Here is a 16,171-nt window from a genome sequence, read left to right on the forward strand (position 1 = left end):
ACCGACTCCCTTGCAGGCCTATCCCTGTCTGACTGCCTATAATTTTTTTTTTTGTGGTACCAGGGATCAAACTCAGGACCTTGCAGTTTCAATACAGGTGGTGGAACCACTGAGCTAAATCCCCAGCCCCATGCCTATAATATTTCTACCTAACTTAGCTGTCTATAACACTCTTATCTCAATATTTTTGTTTTGTTTTGTTTTGTATGAGCTACTTTAAATATCAGTCCATGGTAGGCATAAATCACACATTGTTTCCCAAGTGCAGTAGCTATCTTAGGTATAGGGACATGAGATCACTTTAGGCAGATAGCAGTGATGAATATTTCAATAGAAATGTTTTCTTTGTATGGAAGAATTGGCACACAGGACCCATGATTTCACGGATAGCTCAGGAGCATATTTAGTAGGTGTTTAACCTTATTTTAGTAAGTATTTAACTCTTAAAGGAATATGTTTTAAAGAAAAATAATAAGTAAATAAAAGAATTGATAATATATTGACAGCAAAAGTAGTTAAAATGGCTGTAATGAATTGAATAATGACCTTCAGAAAGCTATGTCCCAGTTCTAAACCCTAGTGCCTGGGAATATGACCTTATTTGAAAATAGTCTTTACAAATGTAATTAAATAAAGGCTCTCATAATGAAATTATCCTGGATTTAGGATGGGTTCTCCATCCAATGACCAGTGTCCTTATAGGAGACAGAAGAGAAGAGACAGCAAGAGAAGGCCGTGTGAAATGGAGGCTGGATTAGAGTTGCCAGTAGTCACCAGAGGTCGGGGCGGCAGAGAAGAGATTCTCCCTCAGAGCCTCCAGGAGGAGCCCACCCTACAGACACCTGGTTTCTGGACCTCAGGCTTCCAGAACTGTGAAAGAGTTTCTGCTGTCCTAAACCAACAAGTTTATGGTAATTTTTTACAGCCGCCACAGGAAAGGAATGCAAAGGCAAAGGAATGACTGACTCATCATTGGGAAACCCTGATTTAGATGTCCCAAGTTACCAGGGGGTGAAGGTTTATCTCTGTGGTGAATGGAGTCACCAACACCCTTGTGTCAGTTCCATTAACCCCCAGGATCCAGCATTTTCATTAATAAGCACAACTGTTTTAAATGAAAATACATTTAGGGCCAGGAATGTAGCTCAATGGCGCCACACCTGCCTGGCAAGCGCAAAGTCCTGAGTTTGATTCCCGGAACCAAATAAATAAATTTAATTTAATTTCAAAAAAGAAAATACATTTAATTTTTTAAAATTTACTAATTAGTTTACAGATTTACTTTCCAATGAAATTCCATCTCATGTCCCTTTATACCTAGACGACCCTAAGGAATCCCTGAGTTCATAAACTAGCTCTTGGGAAAAGCTGATCTCTTGTCTCCCCTTCTACAGATGAGAAAACTAAGGCGCACACGGAGGCACTTTCTCCAAGTCTCCCAGAGATGCTAAATGATGCTGTAACTACTGTTCCAATTACTTCAGGGTTACATTAATTCTTCCTCAACTTCCAGCAAACACAAACGCCTTTTCCCACATCTGGGCAAGACTTAGAGACCAAGGGGAACCACAGCAGCCGAAGCCTGACGTCTGGCGGTGCAACACTGAAGCGGCAGAGTTGGGGCGCTCAGTCACATTCAAGCACGCTGCAAAGCCCCGCAATGGCCACAAGAGGGCGTGGGCAGGTTCCGTAACCTGAGCGCTCTGCAAGGGGTGGGGCCCGCGAATGGCGCGCATGCGCTGGAAGGGAGGTGGTGGGGCCAGCCTAGAAGGGCAGGACGGTGGCCGAGAGGGGACCCGGAGGAGGACGGTGGCCCACGAGGTCCGGCATGGAGCATCTGGAGCGCTGCGAGTGGTTCCTCCGGGGGACCCTAGTGCGGGCGGCCGTGCGACGTTACTTGCCGTGGGCGCTGGTGACCTCCATGCTGGCGGGCTCACTCCTCAAAGAGCTCTCTCCGCTGCCCGAGAGCTACCTCAGCAACAAGCGCAACGTCCTGAACGTGTGAGTGCGCCCTGGGTCCTCCCATTATTCCACAACCTCGGGGTGGCCTCGGCCGAATAGCTGGGGTTAGCTCCCGTGACGGGCGAGCCTTCCAACTGTGACAGCGGCATCTGCGTGGCTGTCGCGACTCGGAGACCCGGGAGTAGCTAGTATCATTGGCATTTCGTGTTTGTAGATTCGGAGAGGGCAGCCTGAGTTTGACGGGGCAGGCAGGACGGCAGGGGTGCGTAGTGTCTGTGTATGTAGGAGTGTGGAGTGGGATGGGAGGGTGAACCAGCCTCACCCACCTCTCCTTGGAACGAGGAGCTGTCCCTTCCCTGTTTGGGATAGGTCACCTCCCTCTTGCCTGCCTGTCTCAGATCCTCGCTCACAGAATCCAGTCACCACCTTTTAAAGACCCCACCGCCACCACCAGCCCTTTTGAGAATCCTTCGTGGGCCTGTGCCAGAATCCCCACTCCAAGATACTGGTAGAGGAGTGGAACCCGCCACTCTCTGACCTTTCTCCTGGATCTCCTTGGACTTTCTCAGCCACCCAAAGTGGATGGCAATGGTCCAGAAAAGCAATCCCAGCAGGGCTCTTTGGGACACGTCGTTACTACACCCACCCACTTCTTTTAATTCCTGGATTGTAAATTTATAACACAAAAACACTGTTGCAGTAATAAAGGAAAATTAAAGATGAAACTTCTCTGTTGATATGAACCTAGTTCTTCAGAAATAGTGTCTCCAGAATCCCCCGAGAGTCAGTCCAACTTTGGTTATCTACTTAAACCCTAGTTTCTCTCCCAGGCAGCTCCATCCAATGCCCAACAAGCCTTGGCTCTGGCGAGCACCTCCTAATCGGTGCCAGTGAAGACTTTAGTGACAGGCTCTTGGGTGGTGGCTGAGAAACTGTTGGAACCTAGGAAAGAGGCATTCTGTCCTTGCCCGACCTTCTGTCCTCACCCACCCTCCCCTGTTGGGCTAAGAATAGATTATGAGAGTGGCAGTAGCCTCAAGTCTCTTTTGTGTGTGTTTCCTGCAGCTAGCCCCCAGGTCAGCCACCTTTCATGAGCACGGGGGAGACAGACAAGAGAACCACTGCTTGATCTAGCCTGGGCAAGCTAGGAGCCAAGCAGAGTGGCAAATGAGTCCCTGTTGTTTGGTGGTAGCCATGGATTCTGGCGTTTTGGTCCAAGGTACTGTGTTAATTAATGGGAGGAAACTAGTGGTGAGTCATTGGATCTGGAAGGGATCTTGGAATCTATTTGGTCCCCACAACTTGATTTCCCTGTAGAGGAAACTGATGCCTAGAGAGATGTATGCAAAGTGAAGTCAGAGTCAGGTTCAAATCCTGGGTCTTCAAACTTGAAATAAAGCTCCGTGTTCAAAGACTTTTTCTGCCCATGTTTTAATTTGTGTTTGCTGTGTGTGAGCATGGCCCTGGGCAAGGAACTGCATTTTTCTGAGCCTCAAGATTCTGGGCTAAAATGAAACAGACAATACTGCATGTTTCTTTCTAGGCAATTATGAGTGTCCTGTGGCAAGTAAATGTTTGTAAAAGTTCCTGGCATCTGGTCGATGCTCAGTTATTATTGGCCCCCTGAGCAAATAACACAGTATTAAAAACAAGACTGGGTTTGAACCCAGCTCCTTACTTAAGACCTCCATATTGGCAGTGTGCTTCTCTGTGCCTCAGTTTCCTTATCTGTACAAGGGGGCTCGTAATAGCACCTACCTCATACCTTTAAAGACTAAATAACTTCACTTAGTAAGTGAAGCACATAGTAGGACTTAACATAATAGCTCTTAGGATCTATAGTTTTGGCCACATTTTCTCATTTTCTCTCTCTTGGAAGCCCAGAGACCCAAGTCATAACATTGTTTTCTCACCACCATGTCCCCTCTTCACTCTACTTTCCTCTTCTGTCAGGTATTTTGTCAAAGTGGCCTGGGCCTGGACATTCTGTCTCCTCCTGCCTTTCATTGCCCTCACCAACTACCACCTGACAGGCAAGGCCAGCCTGGTCCTACGGCGGCTGAGCACCTTGCTTGTGGGCACAGCCATCTGGTACATCTGCACAGCCCTCTTCTCCAACATCGAGCACTACACAGGCAATTGCTACCATTCACCAGCCCTGGAGGGGGTCAGAGAGGAGCACCGGAGCAAGCAGCACTGCCACCGGGAAGGAGGCTTCTGGCATGGCTTTGACGTCTCAGGCCACTCCTTCCTGCTGACCTTCTGCGCCCTCATGATTGTGGAGGAGATGGCCGTGCTTCATGAGCTGAAGACAGATCGGAGCCACTGCCTCCATACCGCCATTACCACCTTGGTCGTCGCCCTGGGCCTCTTGACCTTCATTTGGATGTGGATGTTTCTGTGCACAGCCGTTTATTTCCATGATGTGTCCCAGAAGGTGTCTGGCACCTTGTTTGGTTTGCTGGGCTGGTATGGGACATACAGATTTTGGTATCAGAAATCCTTTTCTCCAGGACTTCCTCCCCAGAGCTCTTCCCTGAATTTGAGGCAAGACAGTCACAAGGAATGAGAGAAACAAAAGGTGGGATGGCAGGACGATGGCTAATGTATTTTCCACTTAATTTATTTAGTGATTGGCAGAATTAATGGTTCCACTTGAGAGAGGAAGCTTACTGGGCAGTTTTGGGGAATGGTGGTGGAGTCTCGGGTGTGAGTTCAGTCCTTAGATTCTTCTAGGCATATTGCCTGTTTCACCAAAACCATCATTCCCACCAGACTGTTTTTGTCCCTGGTAAGACTTGATCTTAATCTGGAACACCCTTTGTCTCTAGAGGGTAAAGCTGAAAGCTCAGTGAAGAGACAGAATTATGAAGCGCTCTGTGACGTGGCTCAAGGAGAGGCCAGAACCTCAGGACTCCTCAGTTGCCCTCGTCCTGATTCTAGTTGTCTTTTGATTTCAGTGGCTATTGATGCTGGTTTTTGTTTTCTGGGAGTTTTTTTGGTTTTTTGATGTTGGTACGGGGGATCGAACTCGGGTCCTTGCACTTGCGAGGCAGGCGGCAGAACCACTGAGCTAAATCCCCGGCCCTGTTTTTTGTTTTTTAAACAGTATTCCCCTCTGGTCAGTTTTGCCATAAGCATTTATTTCTGGCAGGGTTCTGTATAAAACACCCCAGTGCCTGAAAGACACTCTCTGGTTATGGTATTTGTTTCTTCAGGAGAATGTTGAATATCAAAGTTGGCTGTGATCAGCCACTAAAATGAGCCATTAAGCTGCAGTGCTTCTATAACTGAGCACTGGGTGATTTTTTTTTTTTTTTTTGGTGCCGGGGATCAAACTCAGGTCCTTGCGCTTGCGCAACAGGCGGCGAAACCACTGAGCTAAATCCCCGGCCCCAGCACTGGGTGATTTTAACGAACCGAACAATGGTAATTTTTGTCCATGTTGTCTATTGTTGTATGTTGGATTTTGGAGCAATAAGGTTTACCCTTTTTTCCCTCCTCTATTTTTAGTGACTGCTTTATAGTTTTTAATAACAACTATGGCGTTTGTTCTTTGTTGACAAAACTCCTGAAAATGACTGAGCTCCAGTGTTCCACTTTGGCACATGTAGATTGTTTTGAGGGTTTTGTTTTTAGAACACTGATTTCCTTTTTTCTTTTTTTTTTTTTTTGAGACAGGGTCTCACTCTGTAGTTCAGACTGGCCTCAAACTTACTATGGAACCCAGGCTGGCCTCGAACTCAGGGCAATCCTCCTGCCTCAGCCTCCAGAGGGCTGGGATTAAAGTGTAAGCCACCATGCCCGGCCTAGAACACTAATTTACTTTTTATAAACCAGACTCTTGGCTTATAGTATTAAATTTCACCTCATGGGGTTATTCTAATAAGAATGAAATGAGAAATCAGGCTAATAATTTGGTGAGTTTAAAACTGAGTCAGAGTAATTTTGCAAAATGTCTATTTTGGACTGAAACTTTCCTGACCACATATCAGTTGTGTAGACAGAAGAGCGTTTCAGGGTCACAGGACAAGTGCAGTAGTGCCTATGGTGTGGGCCAAGTCATTTTCACCTTTGGACATGATTATAATATCTCAGAAGTGAAGTCAAGTCTCCCTCCAGTGGCCGGAAGCCAGCCTTGTTGCGAAGACATCCTTATTAGATGGTGCCATGACTTTGGCCCCATGCCCTCTTACTTGCGCCACCAACAAACCAGTGCAAAACCTGGGCCTGTTCACTGGCCTTGGAATCAGCTCATCTTTTCTTTCTTCTCTGCAGTACTTCTCAGTTTCCAGCCTTCCTGGTAAGAATGCTGGGGAGGGCTAGAAATCCTGTCACCTCCATCCCACAAGACACAGCTCCACATTTTGTAAGATGTCCCCTCTCTTCTCCTTAGGCCTTTCAGACTGAGCCCCTTGCCTTATAAATAACTGCCCTTGAAGCTGCTTTGGTGCCCCTTCCCCAGTCACGCTGGATAATACCATTAACTGATAAGCTCTACACTCGACTGGCTTAACTCAACCCAAGGTTGTTAGGAGCTTGGCACATCTTCAGGGTAAATTTTTTTATATAGAAATATATTTAAAAGGGGCCGGGGATTTAGCTCAGTGGTTTTGCTGCCTGCTCCTCAAGCACAAGGACCCGAATTCCATCCCCGGTACCAAAAAAAAAAAAAAAAAAGAAAAAGAAATATATTTAAAATATGTATTTTATATGCTGTTGAGCTGTGGGCCAACTTTATCAAAACAGGAGATGTGAGATGTTGTTCCAAAACGGGGAGAAACACAGGCAGTGAGGTGTCACCACAGTGCTATGGAAGATGTGACAAGTGGACTAGAGAGGGGCATTCCACACTCAAGTTTCCATCAGTCCAGGAGGCTTGGGAGTGGGGCTGGGGTAGGTGCCCAGGGCTTGTTGAAGGGGTTGAAGTCTCCCCTAAGTTCCATGTTCAGCACCAGAAGAGAATGGGTGATCAGCACCAGAGGGCACAGGGTGATCAGAAGTTTACTTGTCACAACTCAGTCTCCAAACATTTTTCGTATGAGGTCTGATCTAGGCTTAACATTATATATAGGAAATGTCAGTTATCCAGCCTTGTATGGGTTAGGCTTCCACCAATTGCTCATTCTTAGCACCATTTTTTTTTCTTTTTTGGAGTGCTGGGATGGAGCCCAGGCCCGTGTATATGCTGAGCATGCCCTCTACTTCTGAACTACACCCATCCCCGTTAGCACCTTGCCTTTTCTTCAGAAAAATCATGCATAAGTGAGAGTTTGGGCTCAGGCAAACATGGGATGTAGGTTCAGATCTTGGCCCCATTTGCAATAGCCATACGATTGTGGCCCACACTTTGTCTTCCTCATCTCTAAAGTGGAGATGGCACCATTAGGATCAAGGGAGATGATGCATAGAAAGTGCTGAGCATATGTACTTAACAGGTGATAATCTCCATGCCACTGCTTCTCGATGACTTTGGGAATGTTCTGGTTCCTCTAGAGAAGGCAGAGAAACTAACATCTTTTGGGGGCCACTCAGAGTCTGGGTCTGTTGGAATAGTCTCATCTTCTGAAAAGTATCTGTTGTCCCCAGGTGCTCAACTAGAGGTTTCGGAGCATAAGTGATTATAGGGTTCTGCCGTGCTTATTTTCCTCTATGTGAAGGTTCTTTCACTGACGCCTCATTTCCACATTCATCTGTCATCGTCTGGGTACCAGATTGTATTTAGAGAATGGCTCCTGCCACTGTTATATACACACAGATCCCATGTATAAACAAGCAAATTAAAACACAATGGAGACAATCAAACCCTACATTCCAGCATTGTGTGTGTTCCTTTCCAACACCCTAAGGAGGTCCAGGGCCCAGCAAACCAAAGACCATGGGAGTAGGTGTTTCTTTCTTGAATTATTTGTTACATATAGGATATATCATGGCCGGTATTCCTCTCTCTCTCTCTCTCTCTCTCGCCTAAGTCTTGATATCTACAGAGTCCACCAAAAAATATATACACACTTCAGGAAAAGAAAAACTTGTATAGGCCAGGGATGTAGCTCAGTGGTGCTGTGCCTGCCTGGTAAGCGTAAGGTCCTGAGTTTGATCCCCGGTACCACACACCAAAAAGGAAAGAAAAGAAAAACTTGTATAAATATTTTAATGCTAAATTTATTGAGACATCATGAGATTAATACAAGTTACCTTTGTCCTCTACAATTACAAGAGGTGCTCAAAATGGTAGCCATTAGCTTCCAGACATTCATTACTATGGTGGACTGCTGCTTGGGTAACCTTGGTCATTGAGATTGCTCCACATGCATTTTCCGTTTCTTCTCTAAGGGCCAGCAGTGTGGTGGGTTTTCTGTGATAACATTCTCTAGGGTCCCCCATATGAAGGTAACACCATTCGTTGAAAAAAACGTCATAATATTTTTCTTTTCCTGAAGTGTGTATACATTTTTTGGTGGACTCTGTAGATCTGTATATCTATTTCTTAGCCTGCCTTCCTTCCTCCCTCTGTCTTATGATCCAGAGGGCTGAGTCAGCCATGTTAGAAGAGAGGTGAACCTCACAAAAGGAAGGCTGAAGAGCAGTGACAAAGTTCACTGGGGTGAGGTCCCCTTTGCAGGTGGTCTGTGGCCCTGGAGGCCACTAACCATGACAGCTTCTTGTGCCTTTTATTGCTCTCTCACTTGCCAGGCTCACCAGCTTGGCACCTCTAGGCAGTGTCTGTTGAAATCTCCCTGGCTCCAGAATTTGAATTGATTCACGCTGCACAGCTTCCCTGTTCACACCCCTTCAGCAGCAACAACCCCTTCCTGGGTTCACGTTATGAGCTAGGAACTAGGGTAAGATGATCAGATCCCACCCTTGTGGAGTTTATGCTCCAAAGCCCATCCTTTCATAGCTTAAGCTGTGTACGGGTGTTAGTAAGCTTTTGTCATTGTGGTCAAATACCTGAGAAGAAAAGTCAAAGGTGAAAAGATTTATTTTGGCTCACTGTTTCAGAGGTTTCAGTCCATGGTTGGCTGGCTCCATTGTTTCTGGGCCTGAGGTGAGGCAGAATATTAGCCCACCTCCTGGCAGCCAGGAAGCAGGGAGGGGGGAAAGAACCAGAGAGGGAGGGGCCAGGGACCTGATATAGTCCGCAAGGCCATGTCCCCATGACCCACTCCCTTCAGTGAGGCTCTGCCTCCTAAGTTTCCATTACCTCCCAATGATGCCATCAAATTATGACCTCATCAGTGTATTGATCCACGGATGAGGTTGGAGCCCTCACGATGCATTTGTTTCTGGGTACCTGCAGACCCACCTGGAAGTGTGCTTTACTAATTTCCTGGACATTTCTCAATCCAATCAAGCTGATAATCAGGATCAACCATCACATCTAGGTTTGCAAAGATGAATTTAACACATCTCTGATTTGAGAATTTTACTCTCATGGAGAGGAACCAGTCCCACCATTAAGTATTCTCAGAACCCAAATATAGTACCAGTCAGGGCCTGGGGACATAGAGTAGGGAACAAGCAGTGCCTTAGAGAAACAGGTATGATTTTCACAGGAAGTGACAATTCTTTTGGGTATTGAAGGATAAAGAAGAGACCAAGCAATTCTGTAGGAAAAGGAAGCCAAGGCACTGGGGATAGCACATGCAAAGGCACATCATAGACAGCTTTCATATTTTTATTCATATAGCCCTTTCCAAGGGAAACCTAACTTTCCTTTGGAGGTGATGGTATAGTGTATTGAACCTAAGCCCTCACATACATTAAACAAGCACTCCACCACTGAGCCATATCTCCAGTATTTATTTAAAATTTCATTTTTAGTTATATCTTGCTGAATTGCTCAGGTTGGCCTCAAATTTGTGATCCTCCTGCCTCAGCCTCCCTAGTAGCTAGTATTATAGGCTTGTACCACTGTGCCCAGCTTTTCCTGTCATTTTTAAAGGTCATCAAGATTGAAGAATCTCAGACTTAAAGAGCTGTCAGTGGAGACCATGAATGTGCCCTGCCACAATACAAGGAGCTCTCAGCTAGAAGGTAGGATTCTGTACCTGGATTGGATTAGGTTCTGCCTCTGCTTTTTCTGCAGTTCTGTGACCTTGAAGTAGTCGCTGAACATCTCCGAGTCTCAGTCTCATCTGATAAAGTGTAGATAGACTAGAGTCTCACCAGCCTTCCTTTTTATTCACCAGCCTTCTAATCCTCTGCACTCTTATTCTCTGTTCTGCTTGACAAAAAGTTCTTCCCAAGTTGATTATGGCTTTTATTTTGGAGAACAACATGAAAAGAAACTCCCACTCAGGGCTGAGGTGGCAGCTGGCTTCTCAGTGAGAGATAGGCGAGCTGACTTCAGGTGCAGTTTATCACTGCCACCTCCTTTTTCTCTGCATGGACACTAATGTATTTTGGACCGACTGTATGGGTTTCTGTGTGCTTATTGGACATGGGACATGAACCTAATTCCTAGAGGGGTGAGCTGCAGGGGTCTTTTTAAAAGTCTCTGAAATCAAAACATTGTAATAGGTATCAAGAAGATAAGTTCTACCTGGGCACATTGGCACACACCTGTAATCCCAGCACTTGGGAGGCTGAGGTAAGGGGATCACTTGAACCCAGGAGTTTCCAATCAGCCTGGGCAAGACTGAGTCCCATCTCCCACCTAAAAAAAAAAAAGAAAGAAAGAAAACAAAAGAGGTAGCTTCTGTTAAGAGAACCCCATAGTTTAGACATCATTAGAAATTTCCCCAGTGACCTCTCATAGAGGGCTTTTAAAGTTGAACACCGAGAGCAATGAATAGGCGCTTTCTCCCCTAGGGGAAGGGACTGCAGGTGGGTACCACCTGCTTACATGGTGACCTGGTAGTATTCAGACGTCAAATGCGCAGACCCAACAGTCTCAGTGTAGGAGTTTGCATGGGGAAACACTTCTAGAAAGATTTGATTACAGTTGTCTGCAAACGTGAAAAATTGTCAAGAACCCAAATGCCAGTCAGTCACATAAATTATAGTAACTCCATGTAGTAATCTGAGACAGTCCCTTCAAAGAATGAGCAATATTATATCTAGCATGACGTTGGGAGGCAGAAAGAGGTGGGCACAGGCTGTGTGTCCTCAACCGGGTCAGCCTCTGAGCCTGTTTCTGGGGTGTAAGGCGGGATTGCTACGGCCTCACCTCAGTGCACAGTCACCAGCATAGTAGTTGAGGAACACGCAGTGTGCCAGGCTCTGTGCTAGGCACAGGGGGCACAACATTAATTCAGAGACATGGATCTACCTTCAGTGGGTACAGACAACAAAGCAAGCAGCTCCAAACTGTGTCCTGAGCATCAAAAGCAGAGTCCCCCAACCTACCCCGACAATGTCACAGCTCATAAAGCACTTGGAGAAGCCAAGGACTGAAAAGATGAAAACAGCCTGGGTTCAAATCTTGGCTGTGCCATACACACTGGCTTTGTGTCCTTGAGTAAATTTCTTAACCTCTCTGTGCCTCTGTTTTCTCATTTGTAAAACAGGAAATAGAACTGACTTCACAAGGTTATGAGGATCAAATGAATTAATACTTGCAAAGTGCTTAGAACAGGGGCTAGTGTATGGAAGGCATGATATAAATGTCAAGTACACGGTAAGTCCTAATGTGCCTCTGTTATTGTCACTCACTTTATCAAGGGGGGGACCCACAAAACCATATGTTGAAGCCATGTTTTCAATTTAGATCGACTCCTAGGTAAATTGTGCAATGAATGTAGAAAACCGTGTCCCCAAGCTGTAGCACAGGTCTGAAGTTCCTGGACCTTGCAAGCCCTCTACCACTAAGCCACATCCCCAGCCCCCAGCCTTGTAATTAAGTTCTTGCTTAAGTGGGCAGTAGTGATAGGATGCTCGTTCAAGTCTAGGCCTCACATTGCTCCCCCACTGTTCCTTCCCTATCATATCACATAAAACTTGGCCTTCCCACGACTGAGGGTTTGTTAGTTTTCCTGGAGGAGTGCTGGGTGCAGAGCCCAGGGGCTCATACACACTATGCAAGTGCTCTGCTGCTGAGCTACACCCCAGCCTCTCCAACTGAGTTTTGACCATGTAGGTGAAGATAGGGCATTGGAAAATGGAGCCACAGCATGGAAAGAATGAGGGCAGGGAGTAGGCTCCACACCAATGTATCCCACTCGCTTTGTTAATGGAAGATAACTGAACCTTTACCCTTCCAGGTCTTGGGGTTTCTTTTTGTTAAAACAGCTCAGCATTCACCCTAACAATTCTATATTCTTTACCTCCTGTACCCCATCTAGTTTCTTTCCACTTCTCCAGGCCTGGATTCCTTGCTGTCTCCATGCAGATACCTTTAGGAAAACTGCAGTGTGTTGTGCATTTGGTGGAGATGCAGCTCAGTTGTGCAGCAGTCTTTCCTCAGGTTCTAAGTAGAGCAATGAGCTCTTCTTACAGATGAAAACCTTCTCTGCCTCTGAACTGAAACAGAATTTCTCTGGCTTTGCTAGGAGTAATTAAATCTGAGTCTCAGCAGGATCAGCAAACCTCCCCCTCTTCCTGCTGATCAGCCAGCCCTTCTCCCAAGAAGCCAGGGAAAGCCTTCACTTACCACACTGTGCTCATTTGCTTCCAGTCCTGCTGCTAGAGTTCTCCTGACCTGCAAACAATGTTGCTCTCTCCTTCAGCACAACTCCCCTGGAGTTGGGGACTAGGTCTTATTTAGAGACTGGCCCAGGGTAGGCGCTCAGGAGAGTTTGTAAATGGATTTTTCTCCTCATCCTCCTCCTGCCAGGGATCTTCCTCTTCTGCCATTGCTCTTGCTTCAGCAGACAGAAGAGACTAATGTGTAACATTCTTCCAAGCTCAACTTCTTGGGTCGCCAAGACAGTCATCTCTGCCTTCTCTCTGGAAATGAAATGGTTAAAATATCCTTTGGAGATGGAAAACATTCCCTCCAAGTGAAAGACAAGTTGCTTCAACTACCACTAAAAGAAAAAAGACAAAATTGGTGGCCTTCTTTGGATTTGGGAGGAAACATATACACGTTTGTATGTGCTGTTCCAAACCATTTACTGAATAACCCATAGGGCTGCCAGGTTTGAATTGGTCTCAGAGCATATTTAGGTGACCATATAAGATACTCTGCCAGTTGAGCCTTATGACCCAGTAGATCCAGTGGTACTGACATTATCTATGAGACAGGCATGCACTCTGGAGCTTCCAGCAAGCCCTAAGAGGAAAATCTCAATGCCTCCCACTATTACACAGAATAACATTATGTCATCTTTTGTAAACAATAGTTGCCCTTTTGAGAAATAGCATCTGGCTTGCCACTGGGCCCTGATAGAGACTGAACACCTGGCCATGAGACACCAAGTGATTGGCAACCTGAGCTCTCCATCATGACCTGGGTGTCACCTGATTCATCAAGCCATATGCTAAGCATGCATATACAGCAGTATTTTATCAAGTGAAAGTGATATGTGCAGACAGTGCCATCTCTTCTGCCACATTGCTGCCTCTTCCTCAGACAACACCTAAGGTCTTCTGGTGGTGGAGTCCCTGTAATCAGTTGATGCAGGAAGAAAAAGCTCAGGCCTGGCGCCAAGTAGAAGTAGGTACTCACATCACTATAGAAATGCTCTGGAAGACTCTGCAAAGGTAAATCCTTTCAGTGAGCAGAGTTCTCAGCAGTATATCTGGTTGTTCGCTTTACCAAGATGGATACAGAAGTCCAGAATATGAACCTATACATATGCATGGAATGGAAGGCTTGGCTGGATGATCAGGAACATGGAAAGAACAAGACTGGAGGATTAGTAATAAGGAAGTCTGTAGGGCAAGCTATATGAATGGACCTCTAACAAGGGGCACTGGATGGGAGAATAATTGTGCACTATATCAATACTCTACAAAAAGCGCTCATTGCAGAGACCATGTGCCAAGAAACCAACAGACAAGATGGTATTTTCTGTGGACGTCAGTCATTCTTTTTCCCCATCCACCTATGGCTTGTCTAATAGGTTCATATACAGTCTGGACATGGTAATTGAGCTACAATTATAATGGACGGGACAACATGGACTTCCTGTCATCAAGACCAATTTAGCTAATTAAGTTGAGTAGCCAACTTCCCTAGAGTTCCTGATATGACACCATTCACCGTAAACAGTAGCCATTTCAGGGGCAGATTGGCCACACCGAACCACTTCCACTATGGAGGGAGAAGTGTGTACTACTTCTTTAAGTGGATTTGCCTTCTTTGACCACTGCATGCATGCATTTATGATTACCTTGGTTGCAGTCTTACCATACCACATGATATTACTTCTGAACAAAGGGTTGATATCCCAGCAAAAGAAATGCAGTGGTGTGCTTGTATCTAAGGAATTTTCTGGTCTTGTCATATACTTTTTTTTTTTTCATGCTGGGGATCGAACTCGTAACCTTGTGCTTGCGAGGCAGGCAGTGGAACCACTGAGCTAAATCCCTGGCAATTGTCATATACTCTTATCTAGAAGCAACTGGACTTACCAGGACAATGAATGGGCTACTTCTGGGTTTGTTACAGTGCCAGCTGGAAGAAACTACAGTATTGGATACTGCCCTAGAGGGAGCAGTGTATACTGTGCTTTGAGCCAACCAGTTATTTCTCTCATGACCAGAAAATGTGGGTCAAGCAGTGCTAAGGTGGAAGGGAATGTAACTACTCCATTATACTTAATGACTCATTCATAAAACTATTGCTGCCCAAACCTGAAACTTGGGATTTTGAAATTATAGTTACTGAAGGAGAAATGCCTCAATCAAGGAATACATCAATGGTTCAATTGAATTTGAAGTTTAGACCGTTGCTTGGCCATTTTGACCTGGTCATACCATTGAAACTATAGGCAAAGAAGTAGGTATCTACTGGCTGAGGGAATTGATGCAGATTACCAAGAGCACAAGGGTTGATCCTATACAGTGGGTAGCATGAAAGACTATGTGTGGAAACAGAATTCTCTGGAGTGCCCCATAATGTTTGCACATCCAATAGTAAAAAACTACTAGAAAATTACAGCAACTCAAGGACCACCTATATCGGAGTCATTTTACCAGTTTAAACTACCCCAGCCAGCTGCAGTGCTATCTGAGGCAAAGACAACATAGAAAAGCCAATGGAAAAAAGAGAGATTAGGAATGTCAACAATAACCTTGAGATCAATTTCAGAAAGAGGAATATAGCAGCCAAAAAGGTTTTCTTCTTTGTTGTCATGTGTGTGCACACTGAATAGAAGGGATGCTGGTGATGGTTAAATTTAAATTTAATCTGTATACTATAGTATGTTGAGGTACGACTGATATCTGAAACTGAGGAGCAATGAGAAGAGAATCCCACCTTCTCCAGAGTGAGGTAACTCACTGACGGGGCTTTGTGAGTCCCATTTCTGGAGAGAGAATAAGCATGTCCTCATTTTACAAGGGCAGTTGATCCTGCTAGGTAGGCTAAGTGCAATGTAGGTGTTCTTTGGTTATGAGTAGGGAGAGTCTGCATAGATGTTTGGGTAACCCAATGGGTAGACAGTGTGGTCTTCAAGTTCTACCCTGGTATTATCTTGGTCTTGGCTATTTATTACTTTTTACCTTGATGAAAACATGTATATGTTTTTTATAGTTTTTTCAAAATTTATAAAACTATGCCTTATATTCCTGGTTTAATATTCTTTGAGCATTTTAACGTTTTTCCTACTTGGAAATTCAGGAAAAGGGCATGTGCCCTGGGTACACCCTGAAGGTTAATGTAAGCATATGGTAGTGAACATACTCTGTAAACTGGGAAACACTGTGCCCAAGTGAGGTGGGTTTGTGTCAAGGTCAGAGCTTTGGAAAGGCTATCCAGAAGCTGGCCAGACCCAGCACCTGGGGACCTGAATTCCACTTTTGCTTGCCCTTGTGAAGTCCCATTTCTCAAACCTTGTGTTCCCAGCCCTCTGGCCCCAACTTTGGAAATGAGAGCTGGGTAAACAACACAGCTTTAGAAACGAAAAGCAATTGCTCCTCCTGGATGCTTTATTGGGGGCTTTCATTGGTTTCTATGCATGAGCAGCAGTGATACCCAGACCCTTTCCCAGCATGCAAAAGGCACAGGAAAGTGAGACCTGACCAAGGGAGTCAGCATGGATGCAGAAACTCCCTGTGCATGCAGCATGAGGGAGCCCCTGGAATAATGGGAAAGGTGGGT

At 45.5% G+C, this 16,171-nt stretch overlaps 1 protein-coding gene across 1 annotated transcript; it reads left to right on the plus strand.

The window, feature by feature from the left end:
- Nucleotides 1–1,739: 1,739 nt before the first annotated feature.
- Nucleotides 1,740–7,772, plus strand: Fitm2 (fat storage inducing transmembrane protein 2). The gene is made up of 2 exons (XM_004858192.3): nucleotides 1,740–2,001; nucleotides 3,916–7,772. Exons 1-2 carry the CDS (start codon nucleotides 1,829–1,831, stop codon nucleotides 4,529–4,531), a joined length of 789 nt encoding a protein of 262 aa, XP_004858249.1. The 5' UTR covers nucleotides 1,740–1,828; the 3' UTR covers nucleotides 4,532–7,772.
- Nucleotides 7,773–16,171: the final 8,399 nt, after the last annotated feature.

This window comes from Heterocephalus glaber, unplaced genomic scaffold (assembly GCF_053883595.1).
Source record: "Heterocephalus glaber isolate CG9 unplaced genomic scaffold, H.glaber_assembly_v1.0 deba00001673, whole genome shotgun sequence".
Classification (NCBI taxonomy): Eukaryota; Metazoa; Chordata; class Mammalia; order Rodentia; family Bathyergidae; genus Heterocephalus; species Heterocephalus glaber.

Excerpts from the sequence above, each read along its gene's own strand:
- Fitm2 (XM_004858192.3), top strand. The coding sequence starts at position 1,829 with ATGGAGCATCTGGAGCGCTGCGAGTGGTTCCTCCGGGGGACCCTAGTG. Across the intron at positions 2,002-3,915 it reads AAGCGCAACGTCCTGAACGT|GTATTTTGTCAAAGTGGCCT; the intron begins GTGAGTGCGCCC and ends CTCTTCTGTCAG.